The following is a 26,687-nucleotide window of genomic DNA, read 5'->3' as shown; positions in this document are numbered from 1 at the left end:
TATTATAAGATCTATTACATCTACTATCAATAGCTATATTATAGGATCTATTACATCTACTATCAATAGCTATATTAGTGGATCTATTACATCCACTATCAATAGCTATATTATAGGATCTATTACGTCTACTATCAATAGCTATATTAGTGGATCTTTTATGTCTACCATCAATAGCTATATTATAGGATCTATTACATCTACTATCAATAGCTATATTAGTGGATCTATTACATCTACTATCAATAGCTATATTATAGGATCTATAACATCTACTATCAATAGCTATATTATAGGATCTATTACATCTACTATCAATAGCTATATTAGTGGATCTATTACATCTACTATCAATAGCTATATTAGTGGATCTATTACGTCTACTATCAATAGCTATATTATAGGATCTATTACATCTACTATCAATAGCTATATTAGTGGATCTATTACATCCACTATCAATAGCTATATTATAGGATCTATTACGTCTACTATCAATAGCTATATTAGTGGATCTATTACATCTACTATCAATAGCTATATTAGTTGATCTATTACATCTACTATCAATAGCTATATTATAGGATCTATTACGTCTACTATCAATAGCTATATTATAGGATCTATTACATCTACTATCAATAGCTATATTAGTGGATCTATTACGTCTACTATCAATAGCTATATTATAGGATCTATTACATCTACTATCAATAGCTATATTAGTGGATCTATTACGTCTACTATCAATAGCTATATTATAGGATCTATTACATCTACTATCAATAGCTATATTAGTGGATCTATTACATCTACTATCAATAGCTATATTAGTTGATCTATTACATCTACTATCAATAGCTATATTATAGGATCTATTACGTCTACTATCAATAGCTATATTATAGGATCTATTACATCTACTATCAATAGCTATATTAGTGGATCTATTACGTCTACTATCAATAGCTATATTATAGGATCTATTACGTCTACTATCAATAGCTATATTATAGGATCTATTACATCTACTATCAATAGCTATATTAGTGGATCTATTACGTCTACTATCAATAGCTATATTATAGGATCTATTACATCTACTATCAATAGCTATATTAGTGGATCTATTACATCTACTATCAATAGCTATATTAGTGGATCTATTACATCTACTATCAATAGCTATATTAGTGGATCTATTACGTCTACTATCAATAGCTATATTAGTGGATCTATTACATCTACTATCAATAGCTATATTAGTGGATCTATTACGTCTACTATCAATAGCTATATTATAGGATCTATTACATCTACTATCAATAGCTATATTAGTGGATCTATTACATCTACTATCAATAGCTATATTAGTGGATCTATTACGTCTACTATCAATAGCTATATTAGTGGATCTATTACATCTACTATCAATAGCTATATTAGTGGATCTATTACATCTACTATCAATAGCTATATTATAGGATCTATTACGTCTACTATCAATAGCTATATTATAGGATCTATTACATCTACTATCAATAGCTATATTAGTGGATCTATTACGTCTACTATCAATAGCTATATTAGTGGATCTATTACATCTACTATCAATAGCTATATTAGTGGATCTATTACGTCTACTATCAATAGCTATATTATAGGATCTATTACATCTACTATCAATAGCTATATTAGTGGATCTATTACATCTACTATCAATAGCTATATTAGTGGATCTATTACATCTACTATCAATAGCTATATTAGTGGATCTATTACATCTACTATCAATAGCTATAATATAGGATCTATTACGTCTACTATCAATAGCTATATTATAGGATCTATTACGTCTACTATCAATAGCTATATTAGTGGATCTTTTACATCTACTATCAATAGCTATATTATAGGATCTATTACATCTACTATCAATAGCTATATTAGTGGATCTATTACATCCACTATCAATAGCTATATTATAGGATCTATTACATCTACTATCAATAGCTATATTATAGGATCTATTACATCTACTATCAATAGCTATATTAGTGGATCTATTACATCTACTATCAATAGCTATATTAGTGGATCTATTACATCTACTATCAATAGCTATATTATAGGATCTATTACATCTACTATCAATAGCTATATTAGTGGATCTATTACATCTACTATCAATAGCTATATTATAGGATCTATTACGTCTACTATCAATAGCTATATTAGTGGATCTATTACATCTACTATCAATAGCTATATTATAGGATCTATTACATCTACTATCAATAGCTATATTAGTGGATCTATTACGTCTACTATCAATAGCTATATTATAGGATCTATTACGTCTACTATCAATAGCTATATTAGTGGATCTATTACATCTACTATCAATAGCTATATTAGTGGATCTATTACATCTACTATCAATAGCTATATTATAGGATCTATTACATCTACTATCAATAGCTATATTAGTGGATCTATTACGTCTACTATCAATAGCTATATTATAGGATCTATTACATCTACTATCAATAGCTATATTAGTGGATCTATTACGTCTACTATCAATAGCTATATTAGTGGATCTATTACGTCTACTATCAATAGCTATATTATAGGATCTATTACATCTACTATCAATAGCTATATTATAGGATCTATTACGTCTACTATCAATAGCTATATTAGTGGATCTATTTTACATCTACTATCAATAGCTATATTAGTGGATCTATTACATCTACTATCAATAGCTATATTATAGGATCTATTACATCTACTATCAATAGCTATATTAGTGGATCTATTACGTCTACTATCAATAGCTATATTATAGGATCTATTACGTCTACTATAAATAGCTATATTAGTGGATCTATTACATCTACTATCAATAGCTATATTATAAGATCTATTACATCTACTATCAATAGCTATATTAGTGGATCTATTACGTCTACTATCAATAGCTATATTATAGGATCTATTACATCTACTATCAATAGCTATATTATAGGATCTATTACGTCTACTATCAATAGCTATATTAGTGGATCTATTACATCCACTATCAATAGCTATATTATAGGATCTATTACGTATACTATCAATAGCTATATTAGTGGATCTATTACATCTACTATCAATAGCTATATTATAGGATCTATTACATCTACTATCAATAGCTATATTATAGGATCTATTACATCTACTATCAATAGCTATATTATAGGATCTATTACGTCTACTATCAATAGCTATATTAGTGGATCTATTACATCTACTATCAATAGCTATATTATAGGATCTATTACATCTACTATCAATAGCTATATTATAGGATCTATTACATCTACTATCAATAGCTATATTATAGGATCTATTACGTCTACTATCAATAGCTATATTATAAGATCTATTACATCTACTATCAATAGCTATATTAGTGGATCTATTACATCTACTATCAATAGCTATATTAGTGGATCTATTACGTCTACTATCAATAGCTATATTAGTGGATCTATTACATCTACTATCAATAGCTATATTATAGAATCTATTACATCTACTATCAATAGCTATATTATAGGATCTATTACATCTACTATCAATAGCTATATTAGTGGATCTATTACATCTACTATCAATAGCTATATTAGTGGATCTATTACATCTACTATCAATAGCTATATTAGTGGATCTATTACATCTACTATCAATAGCTATATTATAGGATCTATTACATCTACTATCAATAGCTATATTAGTGGATCTATTACATCCACTATCAATAGCTATATTATAGGATCTATAACATCTACTATCAATAGCTATATTAGTGGATCTATTACATCTACCATCAATAGCTATACTATAGGATCTATTATGTCTACTATCAATAGCTATATTAGTGGATCTATTACATCTACTATCAATAGCTATATTAGTGGATCTTTTATGTCTACCATCAATAGCTATATTATAGGATCTATTACGTCTGCTATCATTAGCTTTGCCAAGTCTACATGTTTCAAGGACTGTGGAAGCATGGCGAGGTAGCAGTGGCAAAAATTGAGTTTATAAGGTATGGCAGGTAATGTTATGTCGACTTGGGTGAAAATACTTGGTTAAAACCATGCAGGCCTTCGATGGCAATTGGTCAGTTAGCACACTCGATGTCAGTACATTTAGTATACACGAAATTGAGTTGTCATCGAATTTTAGTATGACATGTATTCCTAAATTCCAGTAGTAAATTTATCGCCGTTATCTCGTAACTTTGCAGTCTATATCGTACTTGTCACTCAAACAATTTCCTCTAATTTTTCGTGGCATTTTACAGATACTCCGGACTGTGTACTTAGGGACCGGCCAGTTTCTCCGGCCCCATCTGTAAAACCAAAAACAGGCTGACCCCATCCCCATCACTTAATTCCAAAACATGATGACCCCCCCCCCCCCACACACACACACACACCACCACCACCACCACCACCCCCATATACCATATTCACATTTTATCCTTATTCTTACTCAATGTAACAAGATCCTGGGATAGCACTATCACATAACTATTGGCAACACAGGGTAAATATATGTAAAATGGAGTTTAATAGCATCTAGACCGTGAAAGATGGGGGAAGACTTGAGAAGAGACTATGTATACCTTTCATGTGGGTCCTAGGTCTCCCCTTACAAGTCTTGGAGCTTTAAATTTTTACTCTTAATAGGCAATTTTGAGACTATTCAAACACTTTCAGGCAACTTTACAAGACAGCATCAGCATGTAAAAAGCAACTACATACTACATACTACATACTACATACAAATGTAGGGTTGGCATATTTTTCAAATAAGGCTTAATAGCATCTTGACAGTAAGAGATACAGGGAAGAGCTTGAGACTGGGATATGTCTACTTTTGTGCGGGGGTCGTGTCCTAGGGGCTTCCCCTAGAAGCTCTACTGTATTTTAGTCTTAAAGCCCATTTTTAGGCTATTACGATACTTAACTTTCAGGCAATAATTTCTAAGACAGTACCATCTAGTATCAGAAACTATTATTTATAACTTACATACTTACATAGAGTCGAAATATGTTCTTGATCATTATGGTAAAGTTCAGAACATCTAATGATAGTATCATTGGTAATTGAGATGTGGAGTTTTAAGGCAATTTTAGACTATCTTGGCAACCATTTCACATCATAAAGACAATATCATCTTGAATTAGCATAGGGTGAAAATTCTTTTTTAAAAAGTTTAATACCAATATGACAGTAAAAAGGTTGGTTCGTCTGATCTGATTGTTGGTTTTAATGCACGAGTGACCTCTGGAGGTGAGGGAGTCCTAGGGGTCTCCCCCTAGCAAATCCGGAGGATTTTTGGTTCTATTAAAACAATTTTTACGCTATTCTTAGCCTTTGAGGTAATATTTCAAAGCTTAGAAAGTGTTCGAAGGTAAAGTTAATGTAGGTTTTTAATGAGTTTCCCATGTCGCATAAAAATGGGCCTGTAATATTGGTACAGTGGCATTAATATTGCTTGTATAGTAAAGTCACCGGTATGTTAGAGAACTTTAGGTGGTCATACCTAGTGTATAATACTTAATAGAAACTTGAATCTGATGAGATGTGGTGATTTGTAGTGTCGATAACATGTAGTGTCCAAAATAGAAAGTACATCTACTCTTCATACTGAAAAGTAGAACGATTTAGATAATTCAACTTCAACTTCATGTAAGAAACAGGGACAATAATAAATTATACATGTACCAGTCAGTTCAGACAAGGTTATATGCCATTGTAGAAAAGGATTTTCTTCTTCCATCACAATCCAAAACACAATGACCACCCCCCCCCCCATCCACAATTTTCAAAATGATATGACCCCCCCCCCCCACACACACACACTGCCTATTTCAAAAACAGGGTGATCCCCTCCCCCGGCCGAAGAAACTGGCCGGTCCCTTATTCTATTTTCCAGTGGCTAACGAAATCTCTCCGTGCACTGTGTTTGTATTGCCGGCTACCCTGTCATATTGTATGAATGGTCCTTACCTCTCCATTCCAATGTTAGCAGTCTATTTGTGATACATGTAACGTCTCCACCAAATTAAACTCCTCAAAATATACGAATAGTTCGCTCCGAAAATAGAGGGCGTAAGATTACTTCGTTTTCCGTTTACCGTTTGAAAAACGAAACGGATATGTGGATGACTGTTGTTTATTTTGTATTATTATATTAACTGATTGAAATGAAAATGACAAACCGGCCAGTTTTTCTTACTTCTGTTCTTCATTGATGAATTTCAATTAGCATACTGAAAAGGAATGGTCAGTATATACACTGAGCACGTTTTCCTAAATACACAATATGTAGTTCTTTCAAAGGGATTCAAAATACTCACAATCGCTATAGCTATTTTGTTAGACGACATGTTAGTGACAACGTAACGCACCATTCCAATAATTAATTAATTAATTAATTAGTAAATCATGAACTCGATGAAATGACAACAATTTGTTTCAACCAACATATTCCATGAAAAGAACATCAACCTTCACCGTCTTCTACTTGTGTCTACCCTATATCATTGTGGTCCGGCCCGTCAGTCACGTGATCGCGGCAGGTGAACTCAGTGTATATATTTTTTTCGAAGATTTATTGGCATTTAGTCTGTACAGTTGTTAGATATCAACACAGCCTATCCAAGTACGCTAGTAGATATCCAGTGTATGCTACAACCTATCCGAGTACGTTTAGATAGGAAATATGATGGAAACGTCGTTTTACGAGTTTCGCCATCCAGAGCTTGAGAATATTTTCCTATCGGCGGTTGAGAAAGGTGAAAAGAAAGTGGTGTTAGTAGCCCTTGAACATGCTGATTACTTCGATGTCAATTGTGTTGATGCCAACGGTCGAACTGCTGTGGTGATTGCAGTACAAAATGGAAACATAGGTACGTACACAGTAACATTTTTATTGACTCCTTACAGTAACAATGGGTCGTTGGTAGATGACACTGATGTGGAATACTTTGTAATAAATCGATTTAATTGGTGTAGCCACAACATCTCTAATACAAACTTTACTTGGATAAGAATCTGTTATGAAAAGGCGATAATCTGATTTATACATTAGCTGATTTTTTACAATACGCCTACAACCTTTCTCACTGTACAGTTGTAACCTTGATATATGTTGGAAAGAATACATAGACAACACTACCTACAAGTTTACAGGTAGTCTGTGGAGGTGGATGGAACATATCACAACTCATTATAGTTGATAACTTTTGAAAGGTTTTGGAAGGTTTGATGATTAATAAATAACAAAACAACGCCGTGCAAGGCGTAATGGTTATCTGCGAAACCCACCGGCGTGCAAAATGTAAGAGTTATCTGTGAAATTATACCTACCGCCTTGCAAGGCGTAAGGTATCTGTAAAACCCAACAAATTCGTAACTGTTATCTGCCAAACGTTGAGTAATGTAGTCGTCCAATGCATTGAGTTCTGAAACAACGTACACTTTATTAGGTCGAGTCATTGTCACAAATTTTGGCCTCGGTACTTTCCACAATCTACAACCGTAGTGGCTCAGTTTCATTGATTGTTGTGTTAATTAGGCCAAACAAAAGCAGTTGTTTATTTCTAATAACCCGATCGATCCTAAGGCCTAAACAAAATTGTTTGGTTCCGGTTACCCGACCCCGCCTAATTTTTCACTGCGGACATTTGTTTACGTATTCGAGTTATATGATTTTCATTATGCATTTTGGTCATTATTTATGTCTAGGGACTTCAGTGAAGTAGCATATCAGGAATGACATACAAATATACGAGAGGACAAAACACTTTACCACTATATAAACTTTTAGAACCAGAGAAATATATTTACTGATTTACCAGACAAATACTTGATTTCAGCTATGGCACGTATTAGATGTTCATGTGATAGTCAACTGGACAGTTAAATATAGAAAGAAATGAGAGGATATGTAAGTTTTGTACCAGGAACGATGTAGATTATGAATTGTATTTTATTTTGACATGCCCCTTCTCAGACAGTGTTCGTATCAAATACATTTCACCCCCACCTCCTAGAAAACAGACCATATTACACTTTGATTAAACTTATGCAAACAAGAAACAGATATGAAATTATCGGACTCGCCAAATTTACTTTTAAAAGTGGTAAGAAAAGACAGAATAACAGTGTCATGTATAGTTAAGTGTTTCGTACAGTGTCTCATATTAGTTAAATTAATTTTTGTTAATCGATAACCTTTGAACTGTAAAGTTTATGAGGTGTAAATGTAACAAAAATGCCAGTGGTCTAGTTTATGCTAATAACAAACATTGAAACAAACATTGATATGGCCTAATTATCGAAAAAAATTTAATTGTGTAAATTAACCATTAAGATTATTAGCTACACCAACAAGCTTTAAAAGACACATCGTGACATGCACTACTTTACCATCAATGTATACACTAAATTATTTGAAATTTAAAGCTTGCACTCCAATTGTCACAAATTATCTAATTATCACAAATTACTATTTATGCAAATTGAACACTATGAAAAGTTACATAAAAAACTACATCAAACACGTGTGGTTTGTTATGCTTGGTATATGTACCAAGATAAATGAAATTTGAAATTTGCATTCATAAGATTTATTTACCAAATATCATTAATTATGCCAATTACTCATTAAAACCAAGACTTTATAGGACATGTGTGCTTATTATGGTTTATGTATGTATCAAATATTTGCATGATTAATGATTTTCAGTAATTAAGACATTTCTAAAGAATACACACTGCAAATTACTCATTAATATTTTTAAAAAATATGCCAGCTAGCTTTATAGGACATGTGTGGTTTGTTATGGTTGATGTATGTACCACATGTGGTGGAATTTGAAGTATGTGTTCTTAAGATAATGATTGAATAAATGAATGAATGAATGAAGAAGAGCATGATGTAATACAATTAATAACACACATGCGCTCGGGCAATATTATTACACTCAAACACACACACACACACACACACACACACACACACACACACACACAAATATATATGTACCTTAACAAAAACTCATAATCTGGAGAAACCTTTAGAGAATTAGATATTAAAGCTGTTTAGACGAGTACATTAACGTATTTTCCAAACTCTTTATTTCTGGAAATAGTCAGAGAACCATTAACTCAGTGTGTGTATGAGTACGTTTACTGAATATGTGAATTCTTACATGAATACATTACATTATATGAATACATTGGATTCCAATCTATCAAGATCGCTGCTCTGCTAGGTTTCCTGTCATTTCACATATTCATTGCATGTATTATGCGGACTGTCTTGTGACCTTTCAATCTCTTTCCACCTGCCTTGGAGAGCTGAAGAGGAGAAAGAATGTGTGACAAGTGGAGTAAAATGAATCCTCAACTTGGCTTGTGCGCTAACTCAACATTTTGTTGACTGAGTGCATGGTGTTACCAATAGAAATAAAAATCCCATTTACACTGTTCCATCGTATGAATAGATAGCTACAAAGACGATATAGATCACGTGATAATTCGAGGATAGGTAACATTATAATTTCAATCCAAGTACGAGTCGCCATGGTGATTATATGAATTCCGTTTGATTATTTACAAAAGCACGATGTAGACTGTGAAATGACAGAAATGTCATTCAGAATTACCATTATTGCTATATACTGCATATACATAAAAGTCATTTGATGTGAGATTTAAGGTAATTCGAGAAAAAATTAAGCTGATCATAATGCCTGACCTACCCGGTACCCCTATTTAGTGCTGGGCATGTACTCTCATACGGCCGCAAACGTCAAAAAGATTGATAACGTACGGTGCACTATTCGTATTCAAACTGTGTATGGGTATTGCTTAAGTCAGTTTCCTAAACAAATATGACTGTGAACTTCTACGCCTTAAATATAAGGGAGCCTTCAGTATTTACAAGGGGGAGGGCCGGAGGAATCGGGGGGGGGGGTCACATTTTACAAACCTATTCTTGGGGGAGGGTCATATTTTGCATTACAATATTTGGGGGAGGGTCACATTTTACAAGTGAGATGAGCACTCAAACATTTATTTTTACGAGTACTTTACATGCCAAAATACAAAAATAACCAGATTTAAACTGAATGCCTTCCATAAGGGTAGTCTTCCAATTTCATGATTCATGCAAGAAATGTAGCTCTACATCTGTGATTTTTTCAAATCTCAGTGAAAGTTAGTTGTCAAAAACGTTGTTCAAATACCAGGAAAGCTTGCCATCCTCGACTGCACTCGGATTTTGTGATCCCCTACATACCCAGGATATGTACACCCATTTCCACGGCAAATAATAAATGAAATTGAAACCTGCATAACATTGCTCTTACACATCAGAAAGTTTATTCACTTCATGGTACGGATCATAACAGTTGAACAACTTTAATACAGTGAAGTGATAAGGTATTATTGCCCTACTTTGTCCCTGGGTAAAGTGTATACATTCCTGTTTTGATCACGATTGACAGATGCATCATCTTCTCCAAATACATTGCATGAAAGGTGTGAAGTGAGCAGACGATTGTGACTGTGTATTTTTGCCATAAAGCTTACAGGTGATGTGTATTTTCAGTGCTCACCTCCTTGCTTTGATGTAATAATCTTCAGATTCAATGAAAAAATCAATACAAACACTTCTCAGTGTAGAACGTAAGCATGTATCTATTCCGTAGCTTCCTGGTTTACCTTACATCGATGTTGGTGGCGCACTTTTGAAACAAAGCACATGTGTGACGAGACAATCGATCGATTAATTAAAGCAAATTGCTCATTGATATTCATGGGATTTTTACCAAAACTTAATTAGTTCTTGCCATTACTCAACGGAAGAGTTGTGCCAAATTTTTCGTTTGAATTGAGCAAGCCGTTTTGGAGAAAACGATGACACAGATAGACACACACACACACACACACACACACACACACACATATACACACACAGAGACTTTCACCCATTAATACATCTCTTCCTTACGGAAGAAAAAATACATATATTGTAAGAGAATTGTTTAATAAAATGATGCATTTTGTTGAGTGTACCATCTCACTTTATCACTCACACTGTCTGTGAGTGTTGTTGTTGTTATAAAATGACGGTGGTGGTAGCAGTGATGATGATGACGACGACGACGATGATGATGATGATGATGATGATGATGATGATGACGACAATGATGATGATGATGATTTAGTTTTGAATGTCATAGAGAACACGGACAGTGATACATGTACTGACTCAAGTAGTACCAGTGAGTCTGATTAGAGTGACACTGGTAATGGCAATACTGAAGGTGAAGGTGATGATGATGACAATGATATCGGGGAACTTTTACAAGTGACCAGATCAGACAGAGTATGCACAACATGGAAAGCATGTATTATATACTAACTAGATTGTGTATCATTATAAGAGAAATGTCACTAGTAATTTTTTTTACTGTTTGTCACTTTATATGTACAAATATTGCTTTCTAATACAAAGTCAAAATCATTTAATTTGTATGTATGCATATAATGGGAATATTGATTAACGTTCAGTATATGCAATTGTCATGGGGGGTCATGTTTTACAAAATGGGACAAAGGGGGGGGGGTCACTTTTTACAAATGGAGAATGGATGGAGGGTCATGTTTTTCTTAACAGACCATGTGTGATTTCCTCTGTAAATACCGAAGGCTCCCTAAGGCACAAAATAGGATGTCAAAACAAGAAATGACAAAACTTCAATTATATTGAGATAAATGTTGATCAATCAAATGAAAACGAAAATCTATACCTTAAAAGTACATATGCAACACGTTTTTATCAATGCAGGTGGAATAGGTGTCAGATTTTACAGAAATAGGTTGATAAAACTCAGTTAGTCAAAATTGTATATAAAATGCTTCAGTTTTTTAACGAGTTTTGTGAAGTGGCGTTGAACCAAGGGGTTGTAAACACAGTTTATTTTACCAAATTTATTGAAACAACGCTGCCAGGATATAGATATTCACAGTTGTCAGAGATCATTGTTTCTTTAATCATAGGAAATTCAAACTTGAGGTTTGTCGGAAACGCCATCTTATAGTAATATATAAAGGTTACCTCAGAGAAGCGCTATGTCAGCTGACGATTTCTTGACACACTTTACGCATTGAAACAGATAGACGATTACGAAACAGCCGCCATGGCCAGGAAGGAAATTGTGCACCTTGTGAAAATACTAACATTGAACATGAGTTTCATTTCTATCTTGTATGTTCCTTTCTAACTAATCTAACATTCAAATATATTCCTGGGTATGTTTATGGTATGCTCACTTAAAATAAGTATTTACTTCTACTGCAGAATTCTGATAACATGTGATTTGTGACTTTTTTGTCCCCGTACAATTACTTTCCAAATAGTGCACATTGCATCCTACTGAGGGATTTTATTTACAGTAATGTACTACATTAAGGCCAATTGCCTATTGTATTTGAATAAATTATGATTATTGTTGTTGTTGTTGTTGTTATTATTATTATTAGTAGTAGTAGTAGTATTGTTGTTGTTGTTATTATTATTATTATTATTATTATTATTACAAGGGGTTTAATATTATATAATGATAACAAAATATTAGGACTTTAGAAGAATGTCACTTTCGGTTGTTGTTTAGGAGACGTAATAAAAGTTGAAGTTTGAGACCCACAACTAAGGCCCGTATAACTGACTGACTGACTGACTGACTGTGACCTCACATATTTTTGACTAGGGCCAACTGCATTATTCTGTAATGATTAATACATCTGTCGATGACATTCCCTGAAAACCATATGTGCAATGTGCCTTGCTGTTAACCTATGTGCAATGTGCCTTGCTGTTAACCTATGTGCAATGTGCCTTGCTGTTAACCTATGTGCAATGTGCCTTGCTGTTAACCTATGTGCAATGTGCCTTGCTGTTTACCTATGTGCAATGTGCCTTGCTGTTAACCTATGTGCAATGTGCCTTGCTGTTAACATATGTGCAATGTGCCTTGCTGTTAACCTATGTGCAATGTGCCTTGCTGTTAACCTATGTGCAATGTGCCTTGCTGTTAACCTATGTGCAATGTGCCTTACTGTTCTGAAGGCGTCGCTGTTTGCTAACCAGCGGAGACTTTCATAACACACAGTAATAGTTATTGCTTGTCTCTCTGCGATTTCATGTAATACAGTCCAAATTAATAATTTGTACGGTATTCCATAAAGCATTTTGTCAGCAGTTGACAGGTACAATATTGATCGGTTATACAGTGTTTCAAAATTTACTGAAAAGAATGCCGATTTCCGATCTCTAGCTGGTGTGGGTGATAACATTTGAGATTTTTGACAAGCCCTTCTAAAGTAGTATGGTTGTAATCTTTGTAATTTCTGTCACAAAATCAATTTAGATTTACTGTGTCACACTAGACCTATGTCATGTCCTGAATTGCCCGAATTGGATTATACATGTACGTTCCACTGCTCAACTAAACCCTGAATTTCGGAAAATGTGAACAAACACCCTCAGTGTAGCATCACTTCGATTTGTTTATTTGCTTTGATGATAGAGATAATTTCAAAAATCGTGAATCTAATTTATTCATGATTAAAAAGAAATATTTAATATACTGTATGAATTTATATCACCTACCAATGTTCTAGTATTACAAACATCAAAACATGACATTATTTATATAATTATATCATTTTGAAAGTATTGGCCTAAAATGGTTGTTTGCTTCACTCATAAATGCCTGACTGCCGTACACAATGTCACCATTATAGAGAACGAAAGTGATTTAGGATTTTTTCCTTCAAAGTCATTATCCTAACAGTGGATTAGTCCTAGCAACAGACTAGTCCTAGCAAAGGATTAGTTTTAGCAATGGATTATCAGTTTATGCTGTACAGGTTCTCTGCTTTTAATTGGTTAGACTATACCAAAATAAATTCGAGGTCAGAAATCAAGAAGTCAAACAGAAGTCAAACCTTATTTTCTCTCTCTATTCTCATTTCGTTCTAGCATCTCTCATCATCAATATCATTAATATTCGACACTGTCCATTGACATATGCAGTTTGCTTGACTACTCTTCATTGACAAAAGCTTTCACAATTCCCATTAGAAATTGACAGACTAGCTAGTCGTAATATTCTTTCAATGCTTATGAATAAAGAATAATGTGCGAGGAAAGTCACAGTATAGGATGCATGCAACGAAGCACATCGTAATGTACAGAAATAGCAAGAGGTCAGACAATCCCAGTATATATCTGATGGCACCATATATCGCACTACTGACGACAACCTCCTGTTAACAGCACATGACTGATTATTCTTGGTTCTCCTTCGATCCACATGGCATCGCATCGCATCACATCACATCATATCACACCACACCACATCACATCACACCACATCACATCACATCACATCACATCGCAGCGCATCGCATCGCATCACATCGCATCGCATGACACCACAACATATCACACCACACCACACCACATCACATCACAAAATATCACATCAGACCACATCACACCACACCACAACACACAACATATCACGTCACATCACATCACATCACATCACAGCATATCACATCACATCACATCACATCGCATCACATTACACTACATCACATCACATCACATCACATCACATCACATCACATCACACCACAACATATCCCATCATATCACACCACATCTCATAAACCACACCACACCGCATCTCTTTACACCATATCACATCATATCACATTACATTACATCAAACCACAGTACAAAACATCATGCAACAACACAATGCCACATGACATGGTATACAACACTACACATGTCTAACCTGCACTATAGACTGATACCACAATGCATTATACCACATCACACCACACCCGGTCAAAATACATCACACAACGAACGTGACAACTCATTGCATCAATATTCTTGTTTTCTGCATTTTGTAGGGTAAACTTCATTCTTAATTAGAAATGGCGCCTACCTTGAATGCTTGTCGAAATCTCGCTGAGAAAATTATAGAAAGTACAAAACAACCCCAAAATAAAGCTTCAGTGTTTCTAACATATGTTATGTATTGAAAGGGTTAAACAGTAAGATAGGTGTCTTACCATTACGGACATTGAATGGTGATATATTTATGAACACATAGATTGAGACAAGCTGACATTATCGGTGAATTAGTTGTTAACATCACATAAACTGTATATGACATATCATACTACTCTATTTGTCATTCGCTAAATCCACAAAGGAGTTTAGTTCCTTGTTTCACTAAACACAACACGACTGAGTGTCGTAAATAGCGTTCAGCATGATTTAGACATGTTCAATCTGTATGCCTCAGGGGCATTGGCAGAGTATTTCACTGTGGTCTCCAGGGAAATTATCGATATATTCTGACTCTCACCTCTATATTAACGTGGTCTGCATTCGACAGTTAAGTGTTCCATACTTTGCATAAAAGAATTTAAACCTATCCAATCTTCAAAGAAAGTCATCAAGAAATGATAAGTTAAAAAATACTTGTCAACTTGATGTATAATAGATAATGGACCTTCAAATTTAGAATCACTCTAAAACTAAACTTTAAAATAAATACTTTTCGTATTGTAGATTCTTACATTGATCAACACATTTTCGACATGTGTGCAGAAAACGACACATCATACCTTGACTATACATTTATTACATTTTATGACTTTGGCATCCATTGTTTATTAGAAGTCGTGTATATTTTTGACAATAATTTGAATGCATTTCTTTGTATTTAATGACTATACTCGACGTGTGAATTGAAGATAAATAAATGCAACTTTTCCGGATTATACAAGAAATGCAATCAATACTGGTAAATTAGAATAGCGGTAAACTATTTACAATATTAGTACGTGTTGCCATGCAAACATGATACCTAAGACATTTCAGTCTGTTGCACCTTTCCTTATTTCATTTCATATTAAACTCGAATTTCATTTCCTTTCTCAATAGTAACACACGTTTTGAAGAATAGGCGATAACACCAATTAAAAATTGGGACTGTATTCTCAACAGTTTATTGTATGTCAATCTAAGTATTGACTTTCCATATATTACACATGTTACAATAATGGATGATGAGTGCAAACTCCGATCCGAGAATCTTGACGCAAATTAGTTCATGATGGCCATTTAGGTTCACTTCGTTCGTGTCACATATCAAGGTGAGGTCTCAGTACACTTCGTTCGTGTCACATATCAAGGTGAGGTCTCAGTACAGTACTGAGATATAAAGCTGATTTGCCCATTCACAGAACTTTCCTATTACTCCCCCCCCCCCCCACACACAAAGACACTCATTAGGTATAAAGCTTTCTATGTAGTGTCAAATCCTATGTTAATGACTTGTTCTAAACTTAACAGACTATATCTGATTCATATATAAACAGTATAACTGACTCTTAGTAAAGGATATACCTTCACAAGTATCTAGTCATCGTTCATATCATAAAACTCCAAACTTAGCCGACAACGGTTCTTTCATATCTTTAAACCTCTAACAAACACTACATTCACCCCTTCATATCATTAAACAACCGAATTTATCCATAGTCAACCCTTCATATCATTAAACATCCAATTTCACCTACAACCACCCCTTCGTACCATCAAACCTCTAGCCTTACCCATTATCATTCCATCTCGAGTCATCTCTTCATATCATTAAACATCCAATTTCACCTACAACCACCCCTTCGTACCATCAAACCTCTAGCCTTACCCATTATCATTCCATCTCGAGTCATCTCTTCATATCATTAAACATCCAATTTCACCTACAACCACCCCTTCGTACCATCAAACCTCTAGCCTTACCCATTATCATTCCATCTCGAGTCGACTAGTCATCTCTTCATATCATTAAACATCCAATTTCACCTACAACCACCCCTTCGTACCATCAAACCTCTAGCCTTACCCATTATCATTCCATCTCGAGTCATCTCTTCATATCATTAAACACCCAATTTCACCTACAACCACCCCTTCGTACCATCAAACCTCTAGCCTTACCCATTATCATTCCATCTCGAGTCATCTCTTCATATCATTAAACACCCAATTTCACCTACAACCACCCCTTCCTACCATCAAACCTCTAGCCTTACCCATTATCATTCCATCTCGAGTCATCTCTTCATATCATTAAACACCCAATTTCACCTACAACCACCCCTTCGTACCATCAAACCTCTAGCATTACCCATTATCATTCCATCTCGAGTTCAACCCTTCCTATCAGTAAACCAACGTCACCCACTAGATTCAACCATTCATATTAGTAAACACTCAACGTCACCCACTAGATTCAACTCTTCATTTCACTAAACACTCAACGTCACCCACTAGATTCAACCATTCATATTAGTAAACACTCAACATCACCCACTAGATTCAACCCTTCATTTCACTAAACACTCAACGTCACCCACTAGATTCAACCATTCATATTAGTAAACACTCAACATCACCCACTAGATTCAACCCTTCATTTCACTAAACACTCAACATCACCCACTAGATTCAACCCTTCATTTCACTAAACACTCAACGTCACCCACTAGATTCAACCATTCATATTAGTAAACACTCAACATCACCCACTAGATTCAACCATTCATATCACTAAACACTCAACATCACCCACTAGATTCAACCCTTCATATCACTAAACACTCAACATCACCCACTAGATTCAACCCTTCATTTCACTAAACACTCAACGTCACCCACTAGATTCAACCCTTCATATCACTAAACACTCAACGTCACCCACTAGATTCAACCCTTCATATCACTAAACACTCAACGTCACCCACTAGATTCAACCCTTCATTTCACTAAACACTCAACGTCACCCACTAGATTCAACCATTCATATTAGTAAACACTCAACGTCACCCACTAGATTCAACCATTCATATCACTAAACACTTAACATCACCCACTAGATTCAACCCTTCTTATCACTAAACACTCAACATCACCCACTAGATTCAACCCTTCATATCACTAAACACTCAATGTCACCCACTAGATTCAACTTTTCATATCAGTAAATACTCAAACGTCACCCACTAGATTCAACCCTTCATTTCACTAAACACTCAACGTCATGCACTAGACGTCATTCAGCTCCCCTTCGTCCCCTTTAGCTCACAGCAAAAATGCGCCCCCCCCCCCCGTTTTGCCATTTGAAAGACTGTGCCTGTGCATGGTCCCTGGCTTGTAGTCTGGGATATTATTATCACAGAATCTGGCAGCCATATTTGATTCTGTTTCTTCATTATAACTGAGTATTGGTTTGAGCATTCTTGAACAGATTAACAGTAAACGTTTAAGATTGTTATCTCCGGATTGTATGCCAGTAGAGATGTATACAAGACGAGTACATGTATGGGATATTCTTTGTTTTGTGATTAATATACTACAAGACATCGATTATTCAGATTGATTGTACAAGTTAACAATTCGTCAAACGCAAACGAAAATATTCAATGAATTTGGATTAATAATTAAGGGAATGTACTTGCAGTATGATGTCAATAATAACTTCATGTCCGTATTTAATATATTAAACAGTTCTCAAAACCAAGAATAACTAGGTACGTATTCAATGTGCAAAAATAATGCTGACAACCAATGTTATACCTGTATGTCCGTATTCAATGTGCTAAACAATGCTGACAGCCAATAGAATGCACGTATGTCCATATTCAATGTGCTAACCAACGCTGACAGCCAATAGGATGCATGTATGTCCGTATTCAATGTGCTAACCAACGCTGACAGCCAATAGAATACATGTATGTCCGTATTCAATGTGCTAACCAACACTGACAGCCAATAGAATACACATATGTCCGTATTCAATGTGCTAACCAACGCTGACAACCAATAGAATACATGTATGTCCGTATTCAATGTGCTAACCAAAACTGACAGCCAATAGAATACATGTATGTCCGTATTCAATGTGCTAACCAACACTGACAGCCAATAGAATACACATATGTCCGTATTCAATGTGCTAACCAACGCTGACAACCAATAGAATACATGTATGTCCGTATTCAATGTGCTAACCAAAACTGACAGCCAATAGAATACCTCTATGTCCGTATTCAATATGTTTGACTGTCAATATTAAAAGATAAACAAGAGATTCTTGAATATCTGCGTTCGTTTACCAGTTTGGAAAACCTATATAATTCCTTTCTACCAATATCTTTAACTATGACGTAACAAAAATGTATAGAAGAGAGATACATTTGTTATTCATCATCACGTACAATATATTACTAACAGCGTCTGTTTTTAACAGTTTTTGAAGTAACGTGTTAACATTTTAGCACTCTGGGAAGTTTTAGCATTTTCATAAAATCTACCTGTATCGAACAGTAGACATGGCACATGATGTACACAGTAATTCACCCATACATAAAAATTAACTCAATGAAAAGAAAAAAACATTAAAGAAGAAAAAAAGAAGAACAAGTGCTGAACTTTGAGGAAAATAGATGTAGACAAAATGTTGACAACTTCATTGAATTACAGTGACGAACTCTGTGAATTGGATGGTATAGTCAATAACACTCTTTCAATTCTCGATTGCCTATCTGATGTGTGTTGGCATGCTACTTTCACCGAATCTGTACACAGCTGTCTTGCTTAAATGAATTAATGGTAAAGGCCTTGCGTTCCCATAGCAATGAAGATGTCAGACGTTCACACGTCTGTTTACACAGTTGGATGGACAATAGATCTCACTAGTAAACGATAAAATTGTCATATCTATGTAGCTGAATTAATATTACTTTTAAATTACAATACAGAATGAACACATTGATAATGTTGTACATAAGTTATGACATTTCTTGGTTTGTAAAAACAATGTTCATAGAATTGACAGATATATCATTTATAGTATACCACACACACACACACACACACACACACACACACACACACACACACACATATATATATATATATATATATATATATATATAATTATATATATATATACACACACATACATACATACATACATACATACATACATACATATACAACCACGTCTATCATTTATAGTATGCCACATATACAACCACGTCTATCATTTATAGTATACGACATATACAACCACGTCTATCATTTATAGTATGCCACATATACAACCACGTCTATCATTTATAGTATACGACATATACAACCGCGTCTATCATTTATAGTATGCCACATATACAACCACGTCTATCATTTATAGTATGCGACATATACAACCACGTCTACCATTTATAGTATGCCACATATACAACCACGTCTATCATTTATAGTATACGACATATACAACCACGTCTATCATTTATAGTATACGACATATACAACCACGTCTATCATTTATAGTATGCCACATATACAACCACGTCTACCATTTATAGTATGCCACATATACAACCACGTCTATCATTTATAGTATACCACATATACAACCATGTCTATCATTTATAGTATGCCACATATACAACCATGTCTATCATTTATAGTATGCCACATATACAACCACGTCTATCATTTATAGTATGCCACATATACAACCACGTCTATCATTTATAGTATGCCACATATACAACCACGTCTATCATTTATAGTATGCCACATATACAACCTCGTCTATCATTTATAGTATGCCACATATACAACCACGTCTATCATTTATAGTATGCCACATATACAACCATGTATATCATTTATAGTATGCCACATATACAACCACGTCTATCATTTATAGTATGCCACATATACAACCACGTCTATCATTTATAGTATACCACATATACAACCACGTCTACCATTTATAGTATGCCACATATACCACCACGTCTATCATTTATAGTATGCCACATATACAACCACGTCTATCATTTATAGTATGCCACATATACAACCACGTCTATCATTTATAGTATGCCACATATACAACCACGTCTATCATTTACAGTATGCCACATATACAACCACGTCTATCATTTATAGTATACCACATATACAACCACGTCTATCATCGTCGCTTGGTCTTTCCTTTTTACATCCACATGATCAACTGTTCTCTTTTTCAAGTCCAAGATTTCATCGCATTAATATGTTAAAGTTATCTTTGTAAAGTATGTATGCCTTTGATCGATACAGTCCCTAAGTAATCCTGCAGTTAATAAGCTTATGAAATACACAGTCGTTGCCATTACCCAATTTTACCTTACATTACATTATTACAGTCCCTAAGTAATCCTGCAGTTAATAAGCTTATGAAATACACAGTCGTTGCCATTACCCAATTTTACCTTACATTACATTATTACAGTCCCTAAGTAATCCTGCAGTTAATAAGCTGATGAAATACACAGTCGTTGCCATTACCCAATTTTACCATTCATTATTACATTCATACAAATATTTATCAACGACCAGAGACCTTTCATCAGGTAGTCATATCTTATAACTTAATGACTCCATTCAGTAATGATTCTATTGTGATTCTGTATCTGCGTCTGTGCCTAATGATCGAATGGCGGCGATACCCTCCTGATCCAAACGCCAATATTGAGGCATTGTGCATAACTGAATGGAACTATATCTGAATGATATGTACGCAACACCATTATCTTGAGTAGATGGGTTGTTGATATCATAAATATATTGACAAAATAAGACGAAGTCAGGGGCAACAATCAAATTTGAATTACGTTGATTATTAAAACACCTCTTTTTGAGATTATTTTAGGGTTATAGCTCTCAATGTAAATGGATTGCAAAATTGTTTTTCAATTTGAATGTTACATTTATTAAAAGACAATATCACTGTACAATGATAAATACTTAGTGTGCTACATTAATGTTTCAGTGAACTTTTTACAAGTCAAGTTGCAAATTTACCATGTACTGACGTTATCTTTGGTCTGTGTTTTGTATTTGCAATATTTGTTGTCATCAAAAGTAATGTATATAGCAAGGTTATATATACACATTTAAAGTAAACACAATTTGCAAACGCCATAATTTCTCGTCAAACATATAAAGTATGTTGATTAGACTGCTGATGGTATAAAATGATGCATGAAATAAATTTCAAGAAAATATAAACATTAAGTTATTGGTTATATCAGGAAAACAGTTTGGGACACTGCATATGTTAACGCAACCACCACTAAACACGTAAACATCGACCACCACTAAACACGAAAACATCGACCACCACTAAATACGTAAACATCGACCACCACTAAACACGTAAACATCGACCACCACTAAATACGTAAACATCGACTACCACTAAACACGTAAACATCGACCACCACTAAACACGTAAACATCGACCACCACTAAACACGTAAACATCGACCACCAGTAAATACGTAAACATCGACCACCACTAAACACGTAAACATCGACCACCACTAAACACGTAAACATCGACCACCACTAAATACGTAAACATCGACCACCACTAAATACGAAAACATCGACCACCACTAAACACGTAAACATCGACCACCACTAAACACGTAAACATCGACCACCACTAAACACGTAAACATCGACCACCACTAAACACGTAAACATCGACCACCACTAAATACGAAAACATCGACCACCACTAAACACGTAAACATCGACCACCACTAAACACGTAAACATCGACCACCACTAAACACGTAAACATCGACCATCACTAAACACGAAAACATCGACCACCACTAAATACGAAAACATCGACCACCACTAAACACGTAAACATCGAGCTCTTAGGTTATCTTCTTATTTGTCCTGAGATTTTCCCAGCTTCTGCTATTTCCTCTTTCTTACTAAATAGTTTATGGTTAATTGGCCTCAATTTATTGAAGTATATCATAATACTTGTTTTATAAATAAAGAAGAGTATAATCATATGCTTTAAGTAAAAAAAGTCATTTCTGAATCAGCATTTGATGGGATATGTATGCTTTTAGGTTCAAATGTTACAGAGGAGTATAAAAGGCCAGGTTAGTATTGAATCTTCCATGTATTTCATCCTTAGTGGATTAATTTTTATTTCATATTCGTTATACTAGGTTAGTATTGAATCTTCCATGTATTTCATCCTTAGTGGATTAATTTTTATTTCATATTCGTTATACTAGGTAAGTATTGAATCTTCCATGTATTTCATCCTTAGTGGATTAATTTTTATTTCATATTCGTTATACTAGGTTAGTATTGAATCTTCCATGTATTTCATCGGGGGGGGGGGGTAATTTTTATTTCATATTCGTTATATTAGGTTAGTATTTAATCTTCCATGTATTTCATCCTGGGGGGGGGGGGATTTTTATTTCATATTCGTTATACTATACCAATGTCATTTACCTGTATATGCATTACTTTCTTAATGAAAATATATGCACTTCCTCTTGAAAGGAACAGTTACATACCTAAAGTAGCCTTGTATCAGAAATAGAACATTAAAAAAAATTAGTTTTATTACAAAGATAAAATCCAGGAAGCGACGGCAAATAGTGTGGACATTGTCTACATATAGATCAATAATTCCATCAACTATTCACAATGTGTTAACATAAACGTTATTACCCGTTTATAGATCTCATTTTGACTGAAATGGATTTGAGTCATTCTTAAAACAATTGTACTATTCAAAGTCATAATAGTAGCTATTGAAATAGAATTATTAGATGACACTTTCAACGGATTAAAATACACTGTCTATGTATATATTGAATGTAGGAACAGTATAGGGCAATGCCGTCAATAACAATAACAGTCAAGCTTAAGGGAAATAATATACCCATTTGGTATGTATGAGTTCAATATATTTCAAATACAATTTACCCTATCGAACATGTACACGTACCCTTTCTCTACGTGATATCAGATCGCGTTTAGAGGTTCACGTGTACACATAGTATTTTGTGTGCAGTATATTGAAATAAGTCATTAGACCCAACACTTTGGTAAATCCCAGTATTAAAAACGCATATGGTAATTTGGATCGATGTCACCGAATGGCTCTTCAATGGAAATAGTTCATATTTGATATACATTTGTGAAGCAATGCACATTTATGGTAAAAGCAATTTGGCACATTATCGATTAAGAGTTAAGAGACAAAGACACAGCAATAAGTAAGATATTAGATAGGGCTAGTAAGATTTGATAAGTGCATGGTAGACAATGTGTATCGATCAAAGGCATACATACTTTATAAAGACAACTTTAACATATTAACGCGATGAAATCTTGGACTTGAAAAAGAGAACAGTTGATCATGTCGACCAAACGTTAACAAATCTTTTGATGCACGGATAATTAGTGGCTGCACGGATAATTAGTGGCTGAAACGTGTATGCGTATAGTTTAGATTTCTCCTCACACTTATTTAGTTTCTTTGTAATCTTTTATTCCATTTTGCTATGCAGATAAACTGACAAAAGCTGATATTCATCACGGCAGCAGACAGCATAGAAAAGAAAGTGCACATCAATTGAACAACTGCTTTCGAAATAGTTTCGATTGTAAAGTTATCCTGTTAAACCTATTCTCAATTTGGGTTGATGACATGTAGTACATGGTGACTGCAGCTCACGATGTAACTGACGTCGAGATGATTTCAATGATACACTGCATGTACTAAACAAGTATGATTATAGCTAGTGTTTGTGTTAGAACAATGGAATGTATACTGATTATGGTTAATCTCTCTCTTAAGTTTCACCGATTAAAAATCTAATGATTTAAGCTACACCTCTAGTTTACCAATACACCGTAACGTGTTTGATTCTGAAATCTCGTTTACCAATACACCGTAACGTGTTTGATTCTGAAATCTCGTTTACCAATACACCGTAACGTGTTTGATTCTGAAATCTCGTTTACCAATACACCGTAACGTGTTTGATTCTGAAATCTCGTTTACCAATACACCGTAACGTGTTTGATTCTGAAATCTCGTTTACCAATACACCGTAACGTGTTTGATTCTGAAATCTCGTTTACCAATACACCGTAACGTGTTTGATTCTGAAATCTCGTTTACCAATACACCGTAACGTGTTTGATTCTGAAATCTCGTTTACCAATACACCGTAACGTGTTTGATTCTGAAATCTCGTTAACCAATACACCGTAACGTGTTTGATTCTGAAATCTCGTTTACCAATACACCGTTACAGTAACGTGTTTGATTCTGAAATCTCGTTTACCAATACACCGTAACGTGTTTGATTCTGAAATCTCGTTTACCAATACACCGTTACAGTAACGTGTTTGATTCTGAAATCTCGTTTACCAATACACCGTAACGTGTTTGATTCTGAAATCTCGTTTACCAATACACCGTAACGTGTTTGATTCTGAAATCTCGTTTACCAATACACCGTAATGTGTTTGATTCTGAAATCTCGTTTACCAAACACCGTAACCTGTTTGATTCTGAAATCTCGTTTACCAAACACCGTAACCTGTTTGATTCTGAAATCTCGTTTACCAATACACCGTAACCTGTTTGATTCTGAAATCTCGTTTACCAATACACCGTAACGTGTTTGATTCTGAAATCTCGTTTACCAATACACCGTAATGTGTTTGATTCTGAAATCTCGTTTACCAAACACCGTAACCTGTTTGATTCTGAAATCTCGTTTACCAAACACCGTAACCTGTTTGATTCTGAAATCTCGTTTACCAATACACCGTAATGTGTTTGATTCTGAAATCTCGTTTACCAATACACCGTAACGTGTTTGATTCTGAAATCTCGTTTACCAATACACCGTAACGTGTTTGATTCTGAAATCTCGTTTACCAATACACCGTAACGTGTTTGATTCTGAAATCTCTTTTACCAATACACCGTAACGTGTTTGATTCTGAAATCTCTTTTACCAATACACCGTAACGTGTTTGATTCTGAAATCTCGTTTACCAATACACCGTAACGTGTTTGATTCTGAAATCTCGTTTACCAATACACCGTAACCTGTTTGATTCTGAAATCTCGTTTACCAATACACCGTAACGTGTTTGATTCTGAAATCTCTTTTACCAATACACCGTAACGTGTTTGATTCTGAAATCTCGTTTACCAATACACCGTAACGTGTTTGATTCAGAAATCTCGTTTTTCAAAACAGAAAAAAGAACACAGTTAATTAGTAAAAGTAAGGCAGACTTGAAATTTGGGGTTATTTTATTTCCCACAATATTCATACACTTAATTATCTCTTGATAGTTTGACGTAATGTACCGATTCTGTCTCAAACATATAAGTTGAATAAGGTAACGATACAATAATGTGAAGCGTTTTCTATCTAAATTTAAGTGGCCTAAATTGTCTTTATACAGAGAGTTGGCAGGTCACAGGTAATTGGTCCCACGTGACTATATAACATTGCTTACACAAGACACCATCATGAGATACTGTCTCTATAGTAACGTAATTCGTTACGGTACTTACACACCATGTATA

At 34.5% G+C, this 26,687-nt stretch overlaps 1 protein-coding gene across 1 annotated transcript in view; it reads left to right on the top strand.

The window, feature by feature from the left end:
• The first annotated feature begins 6,793 nt into the window (after positions 1–6,793).
• The window catches only part of LOC144445419 (short transient receptor potential channel 5-like), an 85,385-nt gene continuing 65,491 nt past the window's right edge, over positions 6,794–26,687 (top strand). Inside the window, exon 1 of the mRNA XM_078134959.1 lies at positions 6,794–6,980. Coding sequence (XP_077991085.1) covers positions 6,794–6,980 — 187 coding nt within the window. The remainder of the gene's footprint in view (positions 6,981–26,687) is intronic.

This window comes from Glandiceps talaboti, chromosome 14, assembly GCF_964340395.1.
Source record: "Glandiceps talaboti chromosome 14, keGlaTala1.1, whole genome shotgun sequence".
Taxonomy (NCBI): domain Eukaryota; kingdom Metazoa; phylum Hemichordata; class Enteropneusta; family Spengelidae; genus Glandiceps; species Glandiceps talaboti.
Note: the sequence above shows the minus strand (reverse complement) of the source record. Positions and strands in the feature narration are given on the sequence as shown.